This window comes from Artemia franciscana, chromosome 11 (genome assembly GCF_032884065.1).
Source record: "Artemia franciscana chromosome 11, ASM3288406v1, whole genome shotgun sequence".
Classification (NCBI taxonomy): Eukaryota; Metazoa; Arthropoda; class Branchiopoda; order Anostraca; family Artemiidae; genus Artemia; species Artemia franciscana.
This window is the reverse complement of record NC_088873.1, coordinates 16,466,887-16,489,895: the sequence shown is the minus strand read 5'-3', so window position 1 is coordinate 16,489,895 and position 23,009 is coordinate 16,466,887. Positions and strand designations below refer to the sequence as shown.

Below are 23,009 nucleotides of genomic sequence, written 5' to 3'. Positions count from 1 at the left end.
CAAGAGGTACTAAAATTCTTTTGTTCCCTGTTTTGTTTTGCATTTTAATAATTGATTTAACTTTGTAATCAAGTTTATCCCTTAACATCTGTTTTATCGTTGTAGTTGTTATGACATGCTTATGCTAGCTTGTGCACAATGTTAACCAATAAATCATATTCTATTCTATTCAAATGTGTGTACAGTTGGAAGAGCTTCTGACAAATAATATGCACTCATCATATATTCCAAATCTATTGTTTTGGTTACCAAAGCTACCCAAGCAAGGTCAAAGTGGGTAAAGCTTCCAAAATTCCTCCCAAAATTATAAAAAAAAAGAACAAAAATCTCAACCATTGAGGAAATGAAAAAGACAAGTAACAAGCTGAGAAACAGTACAAGGAAATTGATAGCTGCATGATCTAACAGAGCTAGGTGCCATCTGTCCATTATTTAGCTAAGAAAAATGGCGAGTTAACCATAAACACAAAACCAATAGTAGATCTTCTTAACAGCATATGAAAGATTATGAAATTCTTCTTTACATCCTAGACAGAACCTAACCCACCTAAACATGAAATTTTGCAACAGATATAGTACTCAGTGCTGAAACATTTAAAGAAAGTAAAGAATCTAAACCCTCATAAAGCCAAAGGACAAAATGGTATTCACCCAAGGGTACTGAAAGAAACACCATCAATTTATTCAAATTCCTCACACAAATTTTTCAATGTTCATTATGTAATTCAACAATATCAAAAAATTGGAAAGTATTCTATATTACTCTGCTCTTCAAAAGGGAAAGAAAGATATAGCCTATAGTTACCAACCAAAAAACCTGGCTTCAGTTGTCTGACAAAACATTGCCAAATGCTAAATTTGGCAATCTATCCTCACTCATCTGTTTTTTGGTAGGATCAATGCCATCTGTAGGCAATTTGGCCAATCATTAAATATATAATTACAAATATGTAATACTGGAAAAACCTACTATCATTATTAGTCAATGTAAAAATTTCAGTTGTCTGCAAAACATTTGAAGCAATTGTGAAGACAGAAACTGCCAACCACATAACAGCAAACATGACCATTTATGAAAGATTAACATAGGTCAATCACTAAAAACAAACCTGCTAGGTACTTACAATTATCAACACTGCTAGAGAAAGACACTCCTGTCAACATAATACTTCTTGACTTAGCCTAGTCAAGGCCTTTGATAAAGGATCAATGTTTCTATTACCTGAACAATTGTTTAGGGTCATGAAACTACTGTTAATAGATGCATTTTGACTTTTGGAACATCTTTTCTCTCTTGCAAAACTACCGCAAACCCACCATTATGGAGATATTCGAGCCAAAATATCCTGTATTTATACATATAGAATTGCAATCATTTCTGTTTTTGTTGATTGGATATTTGAAATCCCAAATCTATAATAGTTTAGAAACAAATTTGGGCTATATATTTGCACATCAGGGGGATGGGGGTAAAGCAGAGCATATATTAAATACATAAACTATCCATTGCTGTATTTAATATATGCTATGCTTTACCCCCCCCCCCCTAATGTGCAAATATATAATAACTCTATAATGGTGATTTTACGGTAATTTTGCAAGAGAGAAGAGATGTTCAAAAAGTCAAAATGCATCTATTAACAATAGTTTCATGACCCTAAACAATTGTTCAGGTAATAGGAACATTGACCTGATAAAGTTGTAGAGAAGTAGAGCAGCATCCTTTTCAAATAGGGTGGTGTCAATTTGGAATTCTCTAAGTCCAAAAAGTGTTATTTTTGGATCTACCAGGACATTCAAGAATGACCTGGATGCTGATTGATCTAATAAACCATGACAACCAGACTGGGAAGCTACTAGCCAGTGGTTTACATCAGTGGTATCTATAGCAACATCTACAGGTGCTTGCAAGTGTAGTTTAAGATATTACTACTGTTAATTAGCTCTTTCTGGCCATTTTCCTGCAACAAAGCACTATCCATATTTTTTCTTACAATTGCCTTTAGTCAATAGACTTTTCATGAATTTTTTCTATACACTACTGTAATTATTTAACATCCTCTGCTGACAAACTTTGTACATAATGCTGTATTTCAGGGAAGATTCAAAACTGAAAAAAAAACTGTTAAATAATATGAAAAATAAATTAGAAAAACACTGACATTTAGATAAGGGTTAGCTGCATGCAGAATATCTTAACTACAATTACTTTGCATACTATGAAGTAAGAATTCTTTTCTTAGCCTATTTCTGGTAAAATTCTAGTTGATTGACTTCTTGCTATCTTCAAGAGTTTAGCTTAGGAAAACGAAACTTTCAGGGATGGTCTACAGGCTAAAGTATGTCCTGGGAAGGTATTTCCTGGGAAGGGCCCTCTCTCTAGAGGGCCCTGAAATTTGCCTACATGATAGGTAGCCTATACCTAGTGAAATTTTGACAAAACATCATTTTACCTTAATTTTCAGTCACTAGTTGCTTTTTCTCTGCCTTTAGTTCTGAAAATACAATTTCTATTATTTGAGTAGAATTTTGAGCCATATCAATGTTTTTTTTTTCAAAATTTAGGAAACTAGAATTTTACCCTGTTTCCTTCTGTCTAGTTAGATAAATAGGCAATAGCCAGATTATCTAGTTGTTATAGTTTCTGTCTTTGGATAGTAACAATTTCAAAGTGCCAATTAAGGACAAACTCAGGGGAGGCATCAGAGCCTGTCTCCCCCCACTCATCCTGGAATCTTGTATGGCCTACATGTATAGTATTATTGACATCCAAAATATAGAGTGGAATGGTGCTACTATATCATTTCTTCAAACTTGGAATAAATGCACACAACTATTAAGCCAGAATACAATTCTCATGGTAGGCTAGCAACCACACCATTTGGAGTCTTATACAAGGAATAAAATGGTACTGTTGTTTTATCACTATATTATTGGCTTGTACAAAGCCTCTTCAAAGTAATGAGTTAGATGGAACACGAAATTGATTGTAGGCTATTACCTTCTTCTTTTATAGCTGAGCTAGATCAACGTCTATATACATTTGAATTCAAGCCTGAAGTCTGCCATCTATATTCAAGAACTGTAAAGATTTAGACAACAATTATGTATGAAGGAAAATAAGAGCATATCTAAAAGCTCCGGGTTCTTGTTGTGTACTGGATTAGATGTTGGATTCTTCATTGGACCTGATAAACTGATGAATTTAGTTAACAAGGAACTTAGTAAAAACTATGATTTGGAGCTGTCTTTTTAGAAAGAAAAAATTGTCCAATGAGCCTGTGACTCAATGTTTGTTTATGCGTTAAAATACTACCGGTGAAAAGCATCTGATAATCCTCAGTCATATTGTATGTCAGATCATAATTGCTGCTGGAAAAACATCTATAGAGGAAAGCCAAGTAAAAATCGCAGGTGTAAATTACGGTATGCCGCAACATTTATGATTTCTTCGACACTTATTTTGAACTATTGTCTTCTTCTAAACATGTTTACCGAAATGAGTTTGTGTGTTACAATAGAGATTTTAGAAATTTTTCTGAATGCTAGTTCTTCAGGCCAAAAAATTTGATTTCAATTTTCCTGCTCAAGAAATCTACTGGCGAACGCAGCAGAGACTTGATCTGGCAAAAGAAGCAATTACATAGCTTTAGAAAAAATCACCATTTAAAAATTTGCTGGATTTTTCCTAACAGAATCCTCCAGACGTGCTTTAAATTTCCCACAAAGTATGCAGTGACAAAAAAAAAAATCTGCTGGTGAAGCAGACTGATTCTAGTTGGACACAATAATAATTAGCAATAGATTGTTACACTGCTGACCTTGTTTGTCCCTAGCAGACAGGAGCCCACATGAAAAGATCATACAATTTCATTTGAATGAATACTTGTCTTGTAGATTGTGTTTTCATCCTTGCTCTCCCTGTTGCTACATCGATCGGAGATTTTATCGAAAGAGCACATGTCCAGAAAACTTGCATTTGATCTTATAAGCTTTGGATCAATGTTGTATCCATATGCTGGGTTGCCCCAATTTTTTAATGGAACAATATGTGTGCGACAATGATTTATAGTTAGATACTGACCATACGGGGGGATAAAGGGGTTATGAGGGTCCACTCGTCCTCTGGCTCAGCATTTGTTAGGGCATCATTTATGCAGTTTTTTTTAATCTTTTGGGTATGTTGGAGGGATGCATAAGCGGTCACTGCCCCCCCCAAGGTACTGAAAAATCTACCTACACCTCTGGGTTTAGGTGTACGTACCTCAGAGTCAAGATTTCCTCTTCTTCTTTTTTTTTGTATATATTTTATAATAGTGTTTTATTCATGATATCTGTGGACCATTACAAGCAAAGCTTCTTGGGCCTAGTAACCGCTTTACTTTTGTAATAGTTTTTTTTTTCTTTTAGTATCAATAAATTGATTGAATGCTCAAAATCCTGGCTAAGCAACTGCTCGCTGTAAAATGTTTTGGCACTGACACTCTAGTTATTATTAACGTACAAGTGTTTCACTTTTCTATTTCAATCTATAACAAACTTCGATAGTGTTCAATTATTTTGTAAGCACTTTTCCAAATTCACCCAGTAGAATATTTCAAATCGTTGATTTTTAATTGAAAATTAAATAGTCGTGGACATCAAGCCATGGCCAATTGTAGAAAAAGCCAAAACAGATAGTCCAAGTGAATGAGAGGCAAATATGGCATAAGCCCCCTTTTCAAGATTGTAAAAAGATGATGTCGTTTCTCTTGTTGATAGATACGATGTTGTTCTTGAAACTAATACGAACCGTAAACTTTAGGTCAAAAAACGAAACCATTGAAATATTTGCGTTTTAAGCGGAGCTTTGAACTTTTCCGAGTGGTGAGCTGCCCTACATTTCCCACATATTAGGCTCAACAAAATTACAATCCTTCATTTTCAATGGTTTTCTTTCTTCAGAGATAATCTAAAAAGAAAATCAGGTAAGCGGGTAAAAAGCGGGATTAAAACACAAAACGAACCTTCCACATTGAATTGGGATTTAGCTCGACAGTTCGGACTTCATTTTTTTTTTTTGCATTGAAAATCAGTCTGTGGCTTCGACTCATTTTTGTGGCAATTTGTTTTGGGCCGGCCTTTTACTCTCCAATCAAAGAGATTAAAGTCCCAGCATAAATCAAGTTTGGAAGAGAGGGGGATGGGTGTAGGGTTCACTGATTTCACCATTGCCTCCGATTTTTACGGATTTAGATTCCTATCTTGATTTCAATTTTAGTAAGATGCAGCATCACGAACCTTTCTGCTAAACAGCTGGCGATGGCGAGGTTTGTCTCGAGGGGTCACGGGTCTAATTATCAACTGTAACCACACGAATTAAGGTCCTTGCTCGATTCTACATCTGAAGAGGTTTAGCTTGCCAACTTTATCTGCCTGAAAATACCTGGTAAAATGGGCCATTTACATAAAGATCAACAACAAGAAGAACAATAGGAAATTATTTTCACAAGGCAGAGAAATTATATATTTGAACGACTATTTCGACCCTTCGACCCTATGTCTAAGGGCTGTCCTCAGCAAAACATATATATATATATATATATATATATATATATATATATATATATATATATATATATATATATATATATATATATATATATATATATATATATATATATATATATATATATATATATATATATATATATAAAAGAAAAGAGATTTAGCATACAACTATTAAAACTAAAATGATAATTGTCAAAACAGTTCAAGAATCCTTACTTCAACGGAGTTCAACCAGGATTGAATTAATGTGAGATTGAAGTGAAAAAAACAACAACAAAAAAACACGCTTTCACTGCTAATATTGATCAAACATAGAATCACATAGAGAGGAAGAAAACGAGGACAATAAGTAATGATTTACTGCTAATCTTGCCTTTTTGGCAGCTAACCTCGAAGGTCTTTTTGTAACTGGTTCTGTGTTAGTGTCTACTTGTTTTTTTTTTAATATATTTGTTAAATCGTTCTTAATAACATTTGTGCATAGAGCATTTAATGATTATTCCCCCCAATCCTTATTTAAGGAAATATTATTATTTATCCCAAGTCTGGTTTCGATTGCTTCTCGAACAACTTGTTTTATGCCTAGGTCATTGCTAATAAGGGCTGATTCTTCAAAATCTTTGTTGATATTAACTTTATGCTGTTGTAGGCGTTTCTCTAAATCCTGGTGGGTTCTACCTACATAGTATTTACCACAGTCACATGGTATTTGATAAGCCCCTCTTTGGCGAGTAAATGAGGTTTTATCTTTATCAGAATTTAGGAAATTCATAATTTTGTAATTACTGGTAAATACTAAATATAGATTATTTTCTGTGCAAACATTTTTAAAATTCGTAGTGATTTTGGGAGGTACATTATATTTGAGGGCTTATCGGGATTCTCGCATGGTAAAATATCATTGATTTTACGGGAGTGTCTTTTCAGTCTATGGCTAATTGTATAATTAATAGGTAAAATGGGATACTCATTTCTAAAAAGTAAGTCTCGGCTAAAGTTTAGTTCTGCTGTGATGTGGGAATCAGAGAAAATGCTTAGGGCATGATCGACGAGAGAGGTTATGACAGCTTTTTTAACTTGTGGGCGGTGATTTGATTTGGAATGAATGTCTTGTTTTGAGTTGGTTTTCTGTAAATAGTAAAATCGATTTTATCAATGCTACGAATAGTTAACACATATAAGAATATTACTTTATTTGGAATTTCAATTTCTACGGCAATCTGTAAATTTTTTATCATATGTATTAAGGTGATCTAGAAACCCCTATGTTCATTTTCCCCAAAATTCCAAAGTGATATTACGTCATTTATGTAGCGTCCCCAATGGGGGATGACGTAATATCACTTTGGAATTATGGGGCAAATGAACTTAGATTTTTTTTTTTAGATCACCTTAATACCTATGATAGTTCTAATAAAAACGCTGAAAAAAATCTCCAGGGACGGAGGAGATTGCACATTAATTTTTTTTCAGGGAGCCATGTTTGAAAAACAGTTTTTTTTTGTTGCCAAGTGCCGATTCCCCTGAATACTAATAAACTACTTTTCACGTTTTCTTTGTCTTGGTCATTCATGGCGAGAAGGGAGCAAATGTGACCTGCATTCCACACCCATCACTCTCCTTTTATAACCTTAATATTGAAGAATTTCACGGGAAATTACTAGAATAAATCGTAAAAAGAAATGCAACAAATTGAAATTTAGGATATTTGAGAGGAGTGATGAATATTTCCAAGAAGCTAGGAATTAAAAAAACAGAGGACTATAAGCTAAACTTTTGGCTCGAAACTCAGTGACGAGGTAACAAACACTAGTCATTTTGATCGAAGAACTTGCCAGTGCATGTATAAGAAGAACAACTTAGGTGGCTGAAGCATGTGCTAAAGATCCAAAAAATCATGTTCTTTAAGAAATATTATAGTCGATACCGGAATAACCCAGTCGATACATCGATTAGTGTGTGGCAAGAGTGATCAAAAACATCTGCGAGTTTACTAGGATGTAGCGGTAAGTAGGAGGAGATGGAGAGTATTATCAAAGTTCAGCAGGTGCCTTAATACTAATACTGCGACACTTAATATTACGACAAGTTTGCAGAAGAAGCGCAAATAAATTGAGATACATACGTGAATTTTAAGACCCATGAAGTAATAATAAAAAATTAATACTGTAAATATTGCCACAGAAAATAATCACTAGATCTTTAGTTCTTATTCGTTAGCCGTGTAAAACTCAGAATATAACTTATATTAAAAAACATTGATATAACGGACATATCAAGCTTTTACGAGCTCTTACAACGAAAGACATTAAATTTCACAGAAACTGACATTCACCAACACTAACTCGGTACTGAACCATTTCAGTGATTCCATGATAGTGGACAAACGCGGCAGCAACAACAAAACAGTGAAAAATTTGATGGCTCTGGAACTGCAAGATAAAAAGAGCAATCAAGTAAGCCAGTCGAAACATGTAGTGGAAACTAGTTAAAATTTTGGAAAGCATTAAACTAATGACAAGATATTTTACGGAGGAAGGTAAAAAAATAAAAATAAAAAAACAGTAAAAAAAAAGTCAGTTTCTAGTGATAAAATGGAAAAAAAGTTATTACACTGCTATAACCAAAATGACGAAAAGAAGCCATCCAAATACATCATATATTGATTTTTCCAAAGGTATAGGCAAGTTAGCAAAGGGTTGAAAGAGGGTGTCGTTTTCTAGAAAAATCTCTCATATTTCATCAAAACCCGATTTTCTAACGAAGAAGGAGGAAATACCATATCCCCCTCTTTTTTCCTTTTTCTCACTTTCTATGCAAGAAACTAAGCAAGAACAATTTGTAAAAGTAATTGTGAGTAAGCCACGTGGATAACATGACACGAATTTGGTGCTAAGTGAATTCACGTCTGGTAGTTTTTCAGTAAGAAAAAATAACTCAAATCCCAATTATCCCAACAACACCCCTTAGGAAGTCCAGACACCTATTCAATACAAACTCTCTTCAAATACGAGACACCTTTAAATTCAAAATCATTGCGTATTTTAGTGCGTTTATCTAAAAGGTCTTACAGACAACTGCGGAGGAGGGGAATTAAAATACAAAACAGGAATTTAGTTGGTTTGGAGGCTAATTGAAACATAGCAAAACCAGGAAAATTAAAAAAGAGATAATGGAAATTGTGGGAAAATTGTGAGAATACCGAGATAATGTAGAGGGGGAGTGTTCATAGACCAAATCCTTTCACAGAAAAGATTTCTTTCTTTCGCACTATTCCCGCTTTTCTAAATTGGTTTACTTGAAAAAATAATAATAAATAATAAAGAGAATAAAGAACATCAACAAGATAATTGCACAACCTGTCTCTCTACGACTTTCTGTAAGTATAAAATGATCCTCAGTAACAATCAGAGACTATAACATACGAAGAACAGACTGGAGAGGGTCAATACTTGGCGCGTTTCTACTATCCCGAGTCGGTTAATAAAACCGGTTGGATGAGAAAAATTTTTTTCTGTGAAGATTTAATATGAAACCTTAACTAAAAAAACAGAATTTTAAAGAAACACGAGTTAAGAGCTAATATGGCACTTGTGACGACGTCGGAAGAGCCAAGAGCAATGAGCTCATATGGTATGAGCTCTAGCGAAATTCTAAGAATCAATAGATTGCTTTAAAATGATAATCAGAGGCTGAATGCCAGTCGGGATTTAAAATAAGAGCTCTGAGTCACAAGGTCCTTCTAAATATCAAAATTGATTAAGATCCGATTACCCACTCGTAAGTTAAAAATACCTCAATTTTTCTAATTTTTCCTCTCCCTTCAGCCTCCCAGATGGTCGAATCGGGGAAAACGACTTTATCAAGTCAATTTGTGCAGCTCCCTGACACGCCTACCAATTTTCATCGTCCTAGCACGTCCAGAAGCACCAAACTCACCAAAGCACTGAACCCCCCTAACTTCCCCAAAGAGAGTAGATGTAGTCCGGTAACGTCAATCATGTATCTACGACATCTATAAGCCTTTTTCAATATTTCCAGTTTCCCCCTCCAACTCCTCCCAATGCCAGCAGATCTGGTCGGGATTAAAAAAAAAAAAGCTCTGAGACACGAGTTCCTTCTACATATGAAATTTCATTAAGATCCGGTCACCCATTCTTAAGTTAAAAATACCTAAATTTTTCGAATTAACAACCCTCGGCTCCCCCAAAGAGAACCGATCCGTTCCAATTATGTCAATCACGTATCTATAAATTGTGTTTATTCTTCCCATCAAGTTTCATCTCGATGTCTCCACTCTAAGCGTTTTCCAAGATTTCCGGTTTCCAAGATTTCTGTTTCCCCTCTCCAGCACTCAATGTCCCCGAATCCGATTCGAATTGAAAATGGAGCAGAGGCATAAGATTCTTCTATATATCAAGTTTCATTAAGATCACCCCTTCGTAAGTTAAAAATGCCTCATTTTTTTTAGAATTAACACTTCCTCCCAACTCTTCCAAAGAGAGCGGATCTGTTCCGGTTATGTCAATCACGTATCTAGGACATGTGCTTATTTTTCCCATCAAGTTCCGTCCTGATCCCTCCACTCTAAGCGTTTTCCAAGATTTTAGGTCCCCCCTAACTCCCCCCAATGTCACCGGATCTGGTCGGGATTCAAAATAAGAGCTCTGAGGCACGAAATCCTTCCAAATATCAAATTTCATTAAGATCCGATCACTTCTTCGTAAGTTAAAAATACCTCATTTTCTAATTTTTCAGAACTAACCCTCCCCCAACTCCCCCAAGGAGAGCGGATCCTTTCCGGTTATGTCAATCACGTATCTAGGATTTGTGATTATTTTTCCAACCAAGTTTCATCTCGATCCCTCCACTCTAAGCGTTTTCGAAGATTTTAGGTTTCACCCCCCCCCCCCCAACTCCCCCCAATGTCACCGGATCCGGTCGGGATTTAAAATAAGAGCTCTGAGACACGATATCCTTCCAAACATCAAATTTCATTAAGATCAGATCACTCCTTCGTAAGTTAAAAACCAGAGGCGCCATTTAGGGGGGTCAGGGGTGGGCAAATGCCTACCCCAGATTTTCCAGGGGGCCCAAGTTTCCACCACAAAAGGTCCTTTTCTGGCCATAATTATACATTATGTCCAACATAATCCATTATGTTCAAATGATTTGAACTAAAGGCACACCTATTAGCCAAAGAGCGTAATTACCTGACGATCCTTGGGGTAATTACGCTATTTGCTATTAATCATTGTAAACTTTGAACGTAGGTCAGATTCATAATAAAAGTCTCAAGTTCCGTCAAATGCCCCATGCCCACCCCAAGATTTTGCCCAAATGGCGCCTCTGTTAAAAATACCTCATTTTTTTCTAATTCTTCAGACTAAATTATCAAAAGCCAATTTTCATACTTCACATTAAAAAAAGTAGTCAGTGGTGGTGGGGAGGGGGGCACACATAGCTTAAGTAGACTATGCGTCCTAATCTATGGAACTGACTGAGTTATTTCATCAATTGGAGTAGTGTGAAAAATATTTTATTTACTTTCATCGCAATAATTAACCAAATCTAGTCTCTTATTTTCAGCATTCATTCTACTGTGACTTATTTTTAGCATTCATTTATTTCCATTCTTTCATTTAATAAGTGGAAATGTTTCTAACCTTTAGTGGCAAAATAATGGCTTCCTGTTCTTTCAAAATAAGAAGCTAAAAGTTTGAGCTTCATATATTAACTCCAATAGCCTGTATCACGAAAGCTGTTTTTCTGGACATAGTCGACATTGACCTTGAACCCTTCATTAACTACATTTGAAACGAAGACCCTTACTCCACTCTGCGTATGGGTTTCCAGTGATGTTTATCTTCATTTAAGGAGCAAAGTCGGGCTTTGTTACAATAATTCTTCTTTGTATCAGAGATTAGGTACGGACATCGACAATCGAAACGTCTTTCAGATAAAGTTTGAAGTTACAAGGTCACTTGCAGGATTCTAGCACAAACTTTGTTTTGAAGAAGCAAAATTAAAACAGAGATAGCACCAGTGATCACAACAAGGTCAATAACATTATATTGCCTATGTGAATATAAACTGTGAGAAATGCACACAGTATGTTTGGATTTTGGATGTTTCAGCAGTAAAAACTAAGAAACTAAAAACAATAAAATTCTCACAAAAAAAAGTCATTAAAATAAGTATACACAGAAAAAAAACATGTTAAAACAAAATGAGAGTAATTATATTAAATAAAAAAGGAGGAAGTTATTCTACTTATTGTGTATATCTTTAAAAGCTCAAGAACCTACCCAGATATCGAATTTCCCTGGCCAGAATCGTTCAGGTATTCTAAGAGCATAGAACATAGTTCCAATGACATATAAAGATCCCATCAATATAAGCCATTGCATGCCAGCCTGAGAAACCGCAAGCGCCCAGCTGTTGCTGAAAGCGTAATGAAAAGCTGGAACCAGCCCACTTAAGCCGAAGGCCAAGAAATTACCTAAAAATTCCTTTAATAATTAGAAAATAGTATATAATTCAATTACATTCAACTTATTAAACTAAAAATGAGGACATGAAGAAGATTTTTTTAACAAAAGCCTAAAGATTTAATAGATAGATGCCCATGTCTGGATCTTCAGACTTATTATCCATATTAAAATAAGAATTTTATTTTAGTCTAAATCCTCAATTTTCCCAATGACATATGCAATGTCATATTTATATGGTTAGAACACTCCGAAACACGTTCAAAGGTAAATTCTGATTTCCTTAAAGATTTTCTTCAATTTCACTTAAAACATGAGGAGAATAAAGAATAAAGAATAAAGAACTTATAGCATAGGGTCAACGCTGGGCTAAAGAATTAAAAGAAGGATCGAAAACCATCAGAGGAGTTATACAAATAGCTTTGTTATCTCAAAGAGAACATGCCATGGTCCTTTTAATAATCAGGCTATCATCTGTCTTAGACAGGCATAAATCCTTCAAGAATGTTGAAATTAGAAGAGCTCCATTTAAGGGGGCGGGGAGAGTAGATGGTTTTGTCTTTCGTATTTATGCCAAATTCTGAAGATGGTCAATATTTTATATTTGAGAACTTGTCTTTGAACATTCAGACTTTAAGTTGCTACTTTTAGATAGTGGAAACATGAAAAATTCCCCCATACGTAAAATTGAGAAGTCAAAGGGAAAGCACAAAAGTTTGAAAAATACAGGAAAGAGGGGATTTCGGAATATTCTACAAATATTCTAAAACAAAGGCAGAATATAGGGTGTAGAATATTCTATAGTATTATTTTTACACTTTTATTTCTTTTAATATTTTTCAAATTATTGGGATTGGGTTATTATAGTAGGGCAAGATAAAGGTTAAAGAAAATAATTTAAAACATGAAATTAGTGGCAACCATAGAAGGGTTGCCCTGAGATGAGCATGCACAGGGACAACAGGCTATAACTAACAGGTACGAGTAATTACTTCCCATAAACTAGGCCTGGTACCGACATCTGTAGCAAATCATACCAGTTCACCCCATCACGACCGAGAACGCGTCCCTTAGGCGTACATGAGGAAGATTTCCTGTTTGAAGTATCTTTAAGGGAAGTCTTTTTAAAATTTAATTTCAACTAGTTAAGAGTCAATATCCAAGTCAGATCCAAATAAATTTAAGATGGACAAAACGCTATATTCTTAATAAACAAGCAATACTTTAAGTAAAGTAAGCTTTCACAAAGTCATTAAACCCTGTTCACAAAAAAAGTATTGGATATAGTCCACAAGGTGTACACCAGAAAGTTATCCAGTCTTGAAGTACCTTTAAGGGGTATACTTTTTTATTTAGTTTCAATAGCATTAAGTCACAATCCATTTCAGAACCGAGAAGGCTTAATGGGAATCAGAACCATATAGTCTGCATGTATTTTGAAATATAGGCAAAATGTTACAAAATATCTTCTTTTCTTCATTCGTTTTATTTTGTCTTTCGGGAGATGATTGTTTGTGAGGGGAATTTTCAAGAAGGAGGCTGATTTTCCGGGTGAAAATTAGCCAGACACTGGCTGCTTTATCCTTTGCAAGAGCGGCTGTAATTTTTTTTTTTAAGAGCCATTAGATGAAAAATGGCTCTTCAAGACATAATTTATGGCACTAGCCATCTACAGCTTAGGCCCTGATGTGCCGTTAGTATACTTTTCAACTAGTCATCTTTTATTATTATGTTTGTTGGACTTCATTTTAAGAGAATAGTGAGACTGGTTTAAAAACTTTTAAAGGTATCTTCTCCTGCAGATTGTCCAACGGAATTAGCTTCTGCTAGTCTGCTGTACTGCCTTTGCAAACTGCAGTACTAGTCAATATAGCTTGTCAGAGGGAGGGCGGTGGATGTGCTTGCACATAATAGCAATGTGCACCACATCACATCTCTTACTCAAGAAATTCTAATGATTCCCGATTGGTGATATAGCTCATCATTGCGGCTCTATTTTGTATCCTCTGGAGAGGCAGCAATAGGGTTTTAAGAGCCCCAGGTGAGATGTGCATCCCCAGAAAGGAAGCTGAAGCAACACCCAAAATACCCAAGCTGAAATAAAAGCCCAAAATATAAGTAAGTTTTACCTTTGATACACTAAACAATAAAACGATTCAAAATAAAAATTGCATCTGCAGTAGAGTGGACAGATATATTACTTCCGTAGTCTCTTTAAATAGCCTTTTTTATACAAAAAAGCCAAACTTAATGTGTTTTGTAATTTTATCATGACTCTGGCCGAAATATAATAGCCATTGCTAAGTTAAATAGTCCCAAATACTTGGCTTAAAATCACTCTTCAATAGTTTGCATATTCAATTGCAAAACTATTGCATTTTCTAAAGAAAAAAAAATAATAAAAAGAGGAAAAAAAAAATGTTTCCAACTAAATCCACGCTTCACACACTACAAAGGACAAATGACTAAAAAAGAAATAGCTAAATTTTTGCTAGTTCAAATTCTTGTTCTGTATTATTTTAAAGAATCAATATTTCTTTTACTGCTTCAACTATTCTACTATTTTTCTACGACCCTTGAAAACCCTGAAAAATCTTAAGCATAGTGCAAGACAAATAGTTACTCTAAAAATATATCTCTAATGCAGGGGCTACGAAACAGGTCACCAACCTTATGAATCTTTTACATAAGTGTTCTCGTATCCTTTTCAGAATAGACTATAAGATTCGGTCAAAATACTACTTTATCCACGAAGTATACTGACAAGGTAAGGAAACACTAATAAAATCAACCCAAGACTATTTTCTTGTATCCTCAGGAGTGTGTCTATTCACAGTTAATAAGATTAGATATAATCTAATTAGAAACAATTTGCATTAGAAAAAAAATCTTTCTTACATGGTTTCCTTTTTGAGAATTTAACAATGAGCAAATATTTTGAGCCGACGTTAACATAAAACATCTTTCTCACTATTTAGAAAAGATGAAAAAACCAAAACCGAAAGTATACCTTTTTTTTGTAAAATTTTGAAAATTTCAGCCACCTCCCCTAGGGTCAGCTCCACCCTCCAAACCTGAAGGGTAAAAATTTCATTTTTTTCTACCAAAAGGAATGGGTAAAACAATTTTTAAATGCATTGTTTGACCATAAACACGCTACCCCAGGCAATAAACTTTCCAAAAGCTTCTTATATCATAGCTAGGGTAGCTTTCAGCCAAAATATTTTATCCTTTTTCTTTTCAATACCAGTAACTTTCAGATTTTATTTTCCTCTTCATCATGATGGAAAAAAGACCTTGTTGGTTATTACCAACAAAAGCACAGACAGTTGGGGACAAGAAAAAATATTACTAAAACTAGAATAGCTTTTAGTTATGACTGAAAGATTTATCCAGTACCAACCTGCTCTGAGGAATCGAAATTTTGGCTCCCCAAATCGTGGCCACAAGGAAACAATTACTGTTGTTAGTCCCAATACCAGTACAACAGATAAATATACAATTTTTTGGTAGAAATTACAATAAAAACTGTAATAGAGCCAAGGGACAAACGATCCTGTGATTAGTAAGGAAATTCCACAGTAGTCCAATCTGCAAGAAAAAAATAATTTGTTGACAACTCCATCATTCAAAATAAAAATAAAAGCTACACATAACAAAACGTTTTGACAATAAGAATCATGCAATATTTGAATTTTAGATACGGATAAATCAAATAACATGACAATAGAGGTATTGTTATAACTTATTATAATTGAGTTTATCTGGAATGATGTAAGCATGAATTTAGTTTTCTTTGCAATAATCCGTATACCAAACTGCTTTGTAGCTTAAGAGATGCTGTCTGCCTGCCTTTGGAGACCTTGGGCAGTCATTAGAATCTCTGCTATTTCTGCACCACTGTTGGCGGGTATCATATAGAGGATGGTATTCAGGCATAGGTTGGACAAGCCTAGGGAGACAATGTATCCATGGAAGACACCAGAAGTTGCCGAAAATCCGTAAGACAGGCCACCGATTGTCAATATTGGACTTTCAAACTGGTAGTACATCTTCTCAAAGATTCTAATGATTTCATCTTTGACACCACGGTGTCTTAGAATATATCACAACCTTTCCCCCGTAAGAGGTTAAAGGCATATCAACAGCCAATGAACAATGATAGGGCTCTCTAGTAAACTCAATATATAGTTCGACAAATTACAGTATATTAAAAATATAGTTAATAGTTGATCGTGCAGGTCAAAAAGCTGTTTGATATTCACCAAAAACGGCAGTGGTGATTGCTCAAATTCTATGGAGGAGGATCTTAGTCAGTATTCCAGTTTGGTGATTTGTAAGGCTGACATGCCGAGAGTTTACTCATTAATTCTTCGAACTTCGTCTTACTGTGGATTGGTCCGATTCCTGCCTTACACTACTGAGTTTGGACACATTAATTGAACCAGATGGCTGACATAACACTACGTATATGTAAACAAATATTTTCAGTTACAAGCTCCACAATAACAGTGTTTAGTCCTGGAGATTTTCTTAGCTTCATGGATTCTATGATAGCAACGGCTTCAGATCGTGGTTGAAGTGGCGGCGTGACACGTTCTGGATAACAGGGCCACCGCAGATTCAAGGAGTCAAAATAAGGGACCCTAGGGACTTTTTTGGCAGAAAAAGAGGCAACTAGGGACCTTCTTAACACTGAAAAAAGGGAGCAATAGAGACCTGGTCTAGCCGCTGTTTACCCTATAAATAACACAATCAACATCATACCCGATATTCAATCCAATATCTGAAACTGGGATGGTCAGCAACGATCGCCCGTAGCGCAATCATCTTCTGAAATTACACGGGTAATATCAAGATGATCCGACCGCATAGAATTGGGTTTCTTTTTTTTTCTTTTTGATTTTGAACTATGAAGGCACAAAAATTAGAAAAGAACAACTAGTACCTACTTTCGTTAATGACCCAGATAATCATCACAAGACTGTGATGTTTCATAAATCCCTTTTTGCTTTGCTTCGTACTCTTTTCTGCATACGTACCTGAGTGATTTCAATAGCTACCAAGACTACAAATTTCATTACATTCCTTTTGTTTTCATATGACCTGTCAGTCAGATAATTCTTGTACAAGGCCCTTCTCCTCTCTATAAAACATGAAGTTTTTTTCACTAAGATGCCTAGCTGCGGTTTTAGCTTTATTCCATAGGACACCATTAGGGACTTCACAAACTATTTTCTTATAAAATTATTCCATCCTTCTTCTACATTGTCAAATTTTAAACTCAACAGCTTAGCACTCAACTGTTCCTGGAAAGTTTCTCTCAAATTCTCATCCTGGAGTCTATCAATGTCATAACTTCCCGGAAGGTACCTTTCCTAAATTTCCGCTTTAAACTAACCCTAGACACTACTAGATAGTGATTTATACTTTAAAATCAATAACAGCACTCCTATATGCCCTAGTATATTGTATCAATCCTGCCAGTCCTTGGTTTACAACAACATAATCAATAAGGTTAGCTGTCTTACAATCATGTGAATACCACGCTAATTTATGGACCATTTTATGACCAAAAACGGTTATAATTAGATTGCTACACCTGCAAAATTCTAGCAGTCTGTAACTTTTACTGTTTTCTTTTCCTACACCAAATTTACCTAGGCTAGGATACAATTTATTCTTATTTCTACCGACCTGGGTATTAACATCCTCTAATAAAAATACCCCATTTGCACCTGGCACCACGTCTATTTGTTCCTGTTGCTGTTCTACAGGTTCTAAAGGTGCATATACTACTAGAACTGATACTCTGCACTTTTTAGTCATAAAATGAGCATCTAGCATTTTTTTTAATACCTCCCCAACCTAAACAAGACTTGGCAGCTTCCTTATTCATCATGAGCCCTACTTCCTGTCTGAGTAACTAAATTCGATATCCCCTATTTTCATGTTTCTTACTCCGAGGATATGAGTTTTTGAAACGTCAAATATGTCCAATTTGAAACGTCTGAATTAACCAGTCAAAATGCCGCTACGATAGTTAGTTTTTAACGTTGTAATATTCCAAGTTACAATTTTCATAGTCTTTAAATCATTGGAATTATTATGGCCTGGAGAAAAGAAATGGTTCTAAAGCCAGTGTAGGGCGGAGAATAGCATACCTTCGCAGGTTCACATGAAGCGCCTACCCCGGCTTAGAACCAGATAGCAAGAAGTCCCTGGAACCTCCAGTTGAATGGAGACTTTGTGCAGTCCTGGACTCATCTTGGTCACAACATAGTTTTCCACACTTGGCAATGCTCTTCTATCAACAAGAGTCGAAATCCTGTACTGAAATTGTAAGCCTATACCTCCGACTCAATATGTATTTAAGCCTACAAATATTACGCTGCTTTGAGGATAAAACCCATAATAGATAACATAGTTAGGAAGAGGTTTTTCAGCCCTAAAAGTCCCCCAAAACAATCTAAAACCAGAAGAACCATCCAATGCAAATGCTGTGTCGTTTAATAGGCTACAATTCCCTCGAGGGACGCCACTCCTTAAGGCAACCCTGTAGCGGTATTAGCAGTCTCAGTTTTGGTTAGGAAAACTCGTGGAAGCTCCACTCTGTTCCCACTATGAGGCAACGCAAGGAGGATCCCCTGTCGAGGATACGGACGGAGAAAGGAACTTATGACAGAGCGGAGACCCTAAACCATCTCACAACACCAGAACACCTCTAACCTTTTATACTTAGTCGTCAGGGTCCTCGTCGTCTATCCTCGTCAGGGCAGTCATCATGCTTATCATCAGGCATTCATCATTCACCAGTAAAATACTAAAGACGAAATTAAAACGCCAACTCCGGTCTTCAGTGACTTGTTGAGTTTTTACTTTATTTTGCAACAGGTCAAGATTTAGCTCATTTTTTCTGAGCTAGTAACTTAGTTTATTTTTACAACGAATAAGACCATGCCACTCAGTCTCCTATACTGTTTTATCAAGGTGGCTCAAATATTGCAATCTTGTCCTTTAAGAAGCGAACCAGAAATAGCAACAATATTTAAAGGTATTGAAAAGTTTGATTACAACCCAAATCAATTAAAAATTGCCGTACACACGGAGGCCAACTTCCCATCAGTCCCAGTGTAAATAAGTATTTTTTCAGTATTACACTTCTTTGTCCTAGATAGAAATAACTACTGCTACTGTTACAAATCAACTCCCAAAGGCAGGTGCAAGAGCATGAAATTCCTTTCGTCCCTCTTAAATATTCTGCTTTCCCCACCTCCCTTAGATATCTCTTAAGATTTAATAATTTTTTATAATCTAACCCTTGCCTAGCCTGGGGTTTCCACTGGGATACCCGACTTAACGTTTATCCAAAGGACATGCGCGAGTCACCTAATCCACTCCTGCAAGATATACATTCTGAGTGAGATCAAATTACTCTGATCATAAATAAAGACTAATATTTGGCAGCATATTGCCAAGTTTAAATCACTACACATTCAAAAGCAGAATAAAATACTTGTATCTTAAAATACGAAATAAAAATGCTAGAAATACTTCAGTTTCCTGCAAAAAAAAAACAACAAAAAAACAAAAAGACACAGCATAATACGTAACGAAGAACCACTTACTTGCTAAAAAGTCTCCCAGCCTTTTCAGAATGGCATAAAAATGTATGAAAAGCAGCAGATAGGCCAAGACAGAAGCAAGCTCCAATGAAAAAGGCAGCAAAAACTGCTTTGTCTACATGACTTAACTCGGGAGTTGGATAGGACAGAAAAAACACACCAACACCAAAAAAGGCTATGCATCCTGAAAAGAATATGACACAGCGTTGATAAAAAAGGAGAATATCAGAAATAAAATGATAGTATTACTTAATAGTATCCTTGTAAAGAGGATAAGAAGAAAACAAAAGTATAAAACAAAGCATATTAATATATTTGCACCAAGAATCAAGTCTGGGTGGTATGTTAAAAAGAATGGCAAGGGATGAAACCATAATATATTTTTTCAGAAGCTCCTTCAGATTCGTCCGAAAAAGGGAGGAGATTTCTTTTCCTATCCTGTATACAGTCACGCAGATGAGGACTCCGAAGGCTTGGAGAATATCATAAAATTTTCTATTCAGGTCCACAGGAAAGCTTTGCACAGTTTATATCCCAATTTTTATGCATTTTAATACAATTTCGCGAGCAGCCCTTCACATCAATCAAAGGAGTAGAGGTCTTCTTGTATTCAACACCACTCAAATGTATCCTATGTCAAAACTGTACAACCAATATTACGATTTTGAATGTTTAAAATCGCACAAATAGAGCAGATTTTCGATAGATACCACTTAAAAATGGGTTCTATTGAGACACCATTTATTGAACATGATTAATTCAAAACCTTCGTTCTTTAATTACTAGTCACCTTCTCTATACGATTATACAGGATTGCCAGAACAACTGTCTCAGAACTAGATTGCAAGCACAAAGTAATGGCTGTATCCTCGCTTTTAAAAAAAATAAAGTTCCTTCAAAATGCTTGTTTTAATTCATTTCAGAATCGCTTCTTTCAAATTCATTTCTTTCAGTCTGGTTTTGGTTTAGAACCAGCCAAAGTTTTACTCACTATTTTAGAGCTTTTAGATTAGTTTCATGGTTTGAGATTCTTTAACTTGAAGGTACACCCCCCCCCTCCTAAAAACGGTCTACTAAACCTTTTTTCACTTGCATAAAACGGCAACAGTAATTTTTACAGTTTAAGCAACTTCTCTAAAAGCTGAGGTACTGTTTTAAAAGTATATATAAGCGTATAATCAAGCATATCATCCCCATTAGCAAAGCAAAAAACTAAAGCAGCTCTTTTGAACAATAAGTATTTTTTTATTTTAGAAATTTCTTATTTCACTTTTTAGGAAAATTGACAAACAAGCTGCAAAGCTGCAAACAAATTGTTACCATATAAACAACAAATTGGTTTTAAGTGGTTTGACTAGACTATTCCCCAGCAACAAAAATACAGTGCATGGTGCTTGTTTATGTTAAGAAAAATAGCTCTACCATGCAACATGCAAAATTCAAAACTTTCATCACATGTGACAAGTAAATTGTTAATCACCCATTGCTTTTGCCATCGATACAGAAGATTATTCGCAAATAAAAAAAAAATTCCTAGAGGAGAGATGACATGAAATGATATTACAACAATTCAAAAGCCTTAAAAACAAAAACCAAAAGTTTGAATCTTAGTAGAAATCTGTTAAAAATCGGACTTACATGAGTAATCAGATAATGTCTCTCAAAAGACTTTTAATTTCAGTCCAGAATCCCTGAAGTTATAATGTGAAATGCAAAGCTATTTACGATGCCTGAGCAATAATTTTAATATTTTCATTTAAACTAGAAAAATACCCGACAATTTTAAAACTAGCTTGTTTTTTTGTTAGATAAATTTAACTAGCTACGTAATTAAGGTTACAGGTTTGAACGGAACCTGTTATATAATGTCAGTAGGAAGGACAAAAAAAAAAAAAAAAAAAAAAAAAAAAAAAAAAACAAAAAAAAAACGAGAATTGCAATTATCACAAATGAAGATTCTCTATTTTGACAAGGGATTAAAACAATTCAAAAGCCTTAAAACAGAAAACCAACCGTTTCAAGCTTAGTATATATCGTTGTTAGAAATCGGACTAGCTTCATTAATCAAATATCTTTGAAAAGACTTTGTATGAAAAACCATTAAATTGAATAAAGGGCAAACAAGAGCTAACAGCTCATATGGCACTTGTGACGAGGTCGGAAGAGCCAAGAGCTCATATGGCATGAGCTCTAGCAAAATTTTAAGAATCAGTAGATTGCTTTAAAATGAACATCAGAGGCTTAATGCCGGTCGGGATTAAAAACAAGAGCTCTGAGTCACGAGGTACTTCTAAATATCAAAATCCATTAAGATCCGATCACCCACTCGTAAGTTAGAATTACCTCAATTTTTCTAACCTTTCCTCTCCCTTCAGCCCCCCAGATTGTCGAATCAGGGAAAACGACTTTATCAAGTCAATTTGTGTAGCTCCCTGACACACCTACTAACTTTCTTCGTCCTAGCACGTCCAGAAGCACCAAACTCGCCAAAGCACTGAATCCACCCCCTAACTCCCCCAAAGAGAGCGGATCCAATCCGGTTGCGTCAATCATGAATCTACGACATTTATAAGCGTTTTCCAAGATTTCCAGTTTCCCCTCCAACTCCCCCGAATCTCAACAGATCTAGTCGGGATTTGAAATGATAGCTCTGAGACATGAGTTCCTTCTAAATATCAAATTTCATTAAGATCCGGTCACCTGTTCATAAGTTAAAAATACCTCAATTTTTCTAATTTTTTCAAATTAACAGCCCGCAGCTCCCCCAAAGAGAACGGATCCGTTCCAATTATGTCAATCACGTATCTATAACTCGTGCTTATTCTTCCCATCAAGTTTCATCCCGATCTCTCCACTCTAAGCGTTTTCCAAGATTTCCGGTTTCCAAGATTTCTGGTTTCCCCCTCCAACTCCCCCCAATGTCACTGGATCTGGTCAGGATTTAAAATGAGAGTTATAAAGCACAAGATCCTTCTAAATATCAAATTTCATTAAGATCTGATCTCCCGTTGATAAGTTACAAATACCTCATTTTTCTGATTTTTCCAAATTCCCCCCCCCCCAGATCCACCAAAGAGAGCGGATACGGTCCTGTTATGTCAGTCACTTATCTTGGACTTGTGCTTATTCTTCCCACCAAGTTTCATCCTGATCTCTCCGCTTTAAGCGTTTTCCAAGATTTCCCCCCCCACTCTAAGCGTTTCCAAACACAAAAACAAGAAGAATAGGGAATTTCTCAAGACAGTGGGAAACAAATTAGAATGAGTAATTCGGCCCTATGTTCAAGGGCCGTCCTCAGCAATACAGATATGTAATAAAGAACAACTTACAAGAGGATAAAATC

The 23,009-nt window shown here is 35.5% G+C and overlaps 2 protein-coding genes across 5 annotated transcripts in view; both read right to left on the bottom strand.

Annotated features, from left to right (window-relative positions):
• The window catches only part of LOC136032890 (zinc finger CCHC-type and RNA-binding motif-containing protein 1-like), an 83,480-nt gene extending 80,360 nt beyond the window's left edge, over positions 1 to 3,120 (bottom strand). The window contains exon 1 of one of the 3 annotated variants that reach the window (XM_065713324.1): positions 3,002 to 3,120. The gene's annotated coding sequence lies outside the window, so the exon portion shown is untranslated. The remainder of the gene's footprint in view (positions 1 to 3,001) is intronic. The other 2 variants (XM_065713323.1, XM_065713325.1) reach the window with 2 other exon arrangements.
• Positions 3,121 to 7,775: 4,655 nt separating this feature from the next.
• LOC136032886 (adiponectin receptor protein-like) overlaps positions 7,776 to 23,009 on the bottom strand; it is a 31,656-nt gene continuing 16,422 nt past the window's right edge. For both annotated transcript variants that reach the window (XM_065713317.1, XM_065713318.1), the window contains 4 exons: positions 19,670 to 19,850; positions 15,445 to 15,632; positions 11,859 to 12,052; positions 7,776 to 7,982 (listed from right to left, as the gene is read on the bottom strand). In XM_065713317.1, coding sequence (XP_065569389.1) covers positions 7,866 to 7,982; positions 11,859 to 12,052; positions 15,445 to 15,632; positions 19,670 to 19,850 — 680 coding nt within the window. In that variant the 3' untranslated portion in view covers positions 7,776 to 7,865. The remainder of the gene's footprint in view (positions 7,983 to 11,858; positions 12,053 to 15,444; positions 15,633 to 19,669; positions 19,851 to 23,009) is intronic.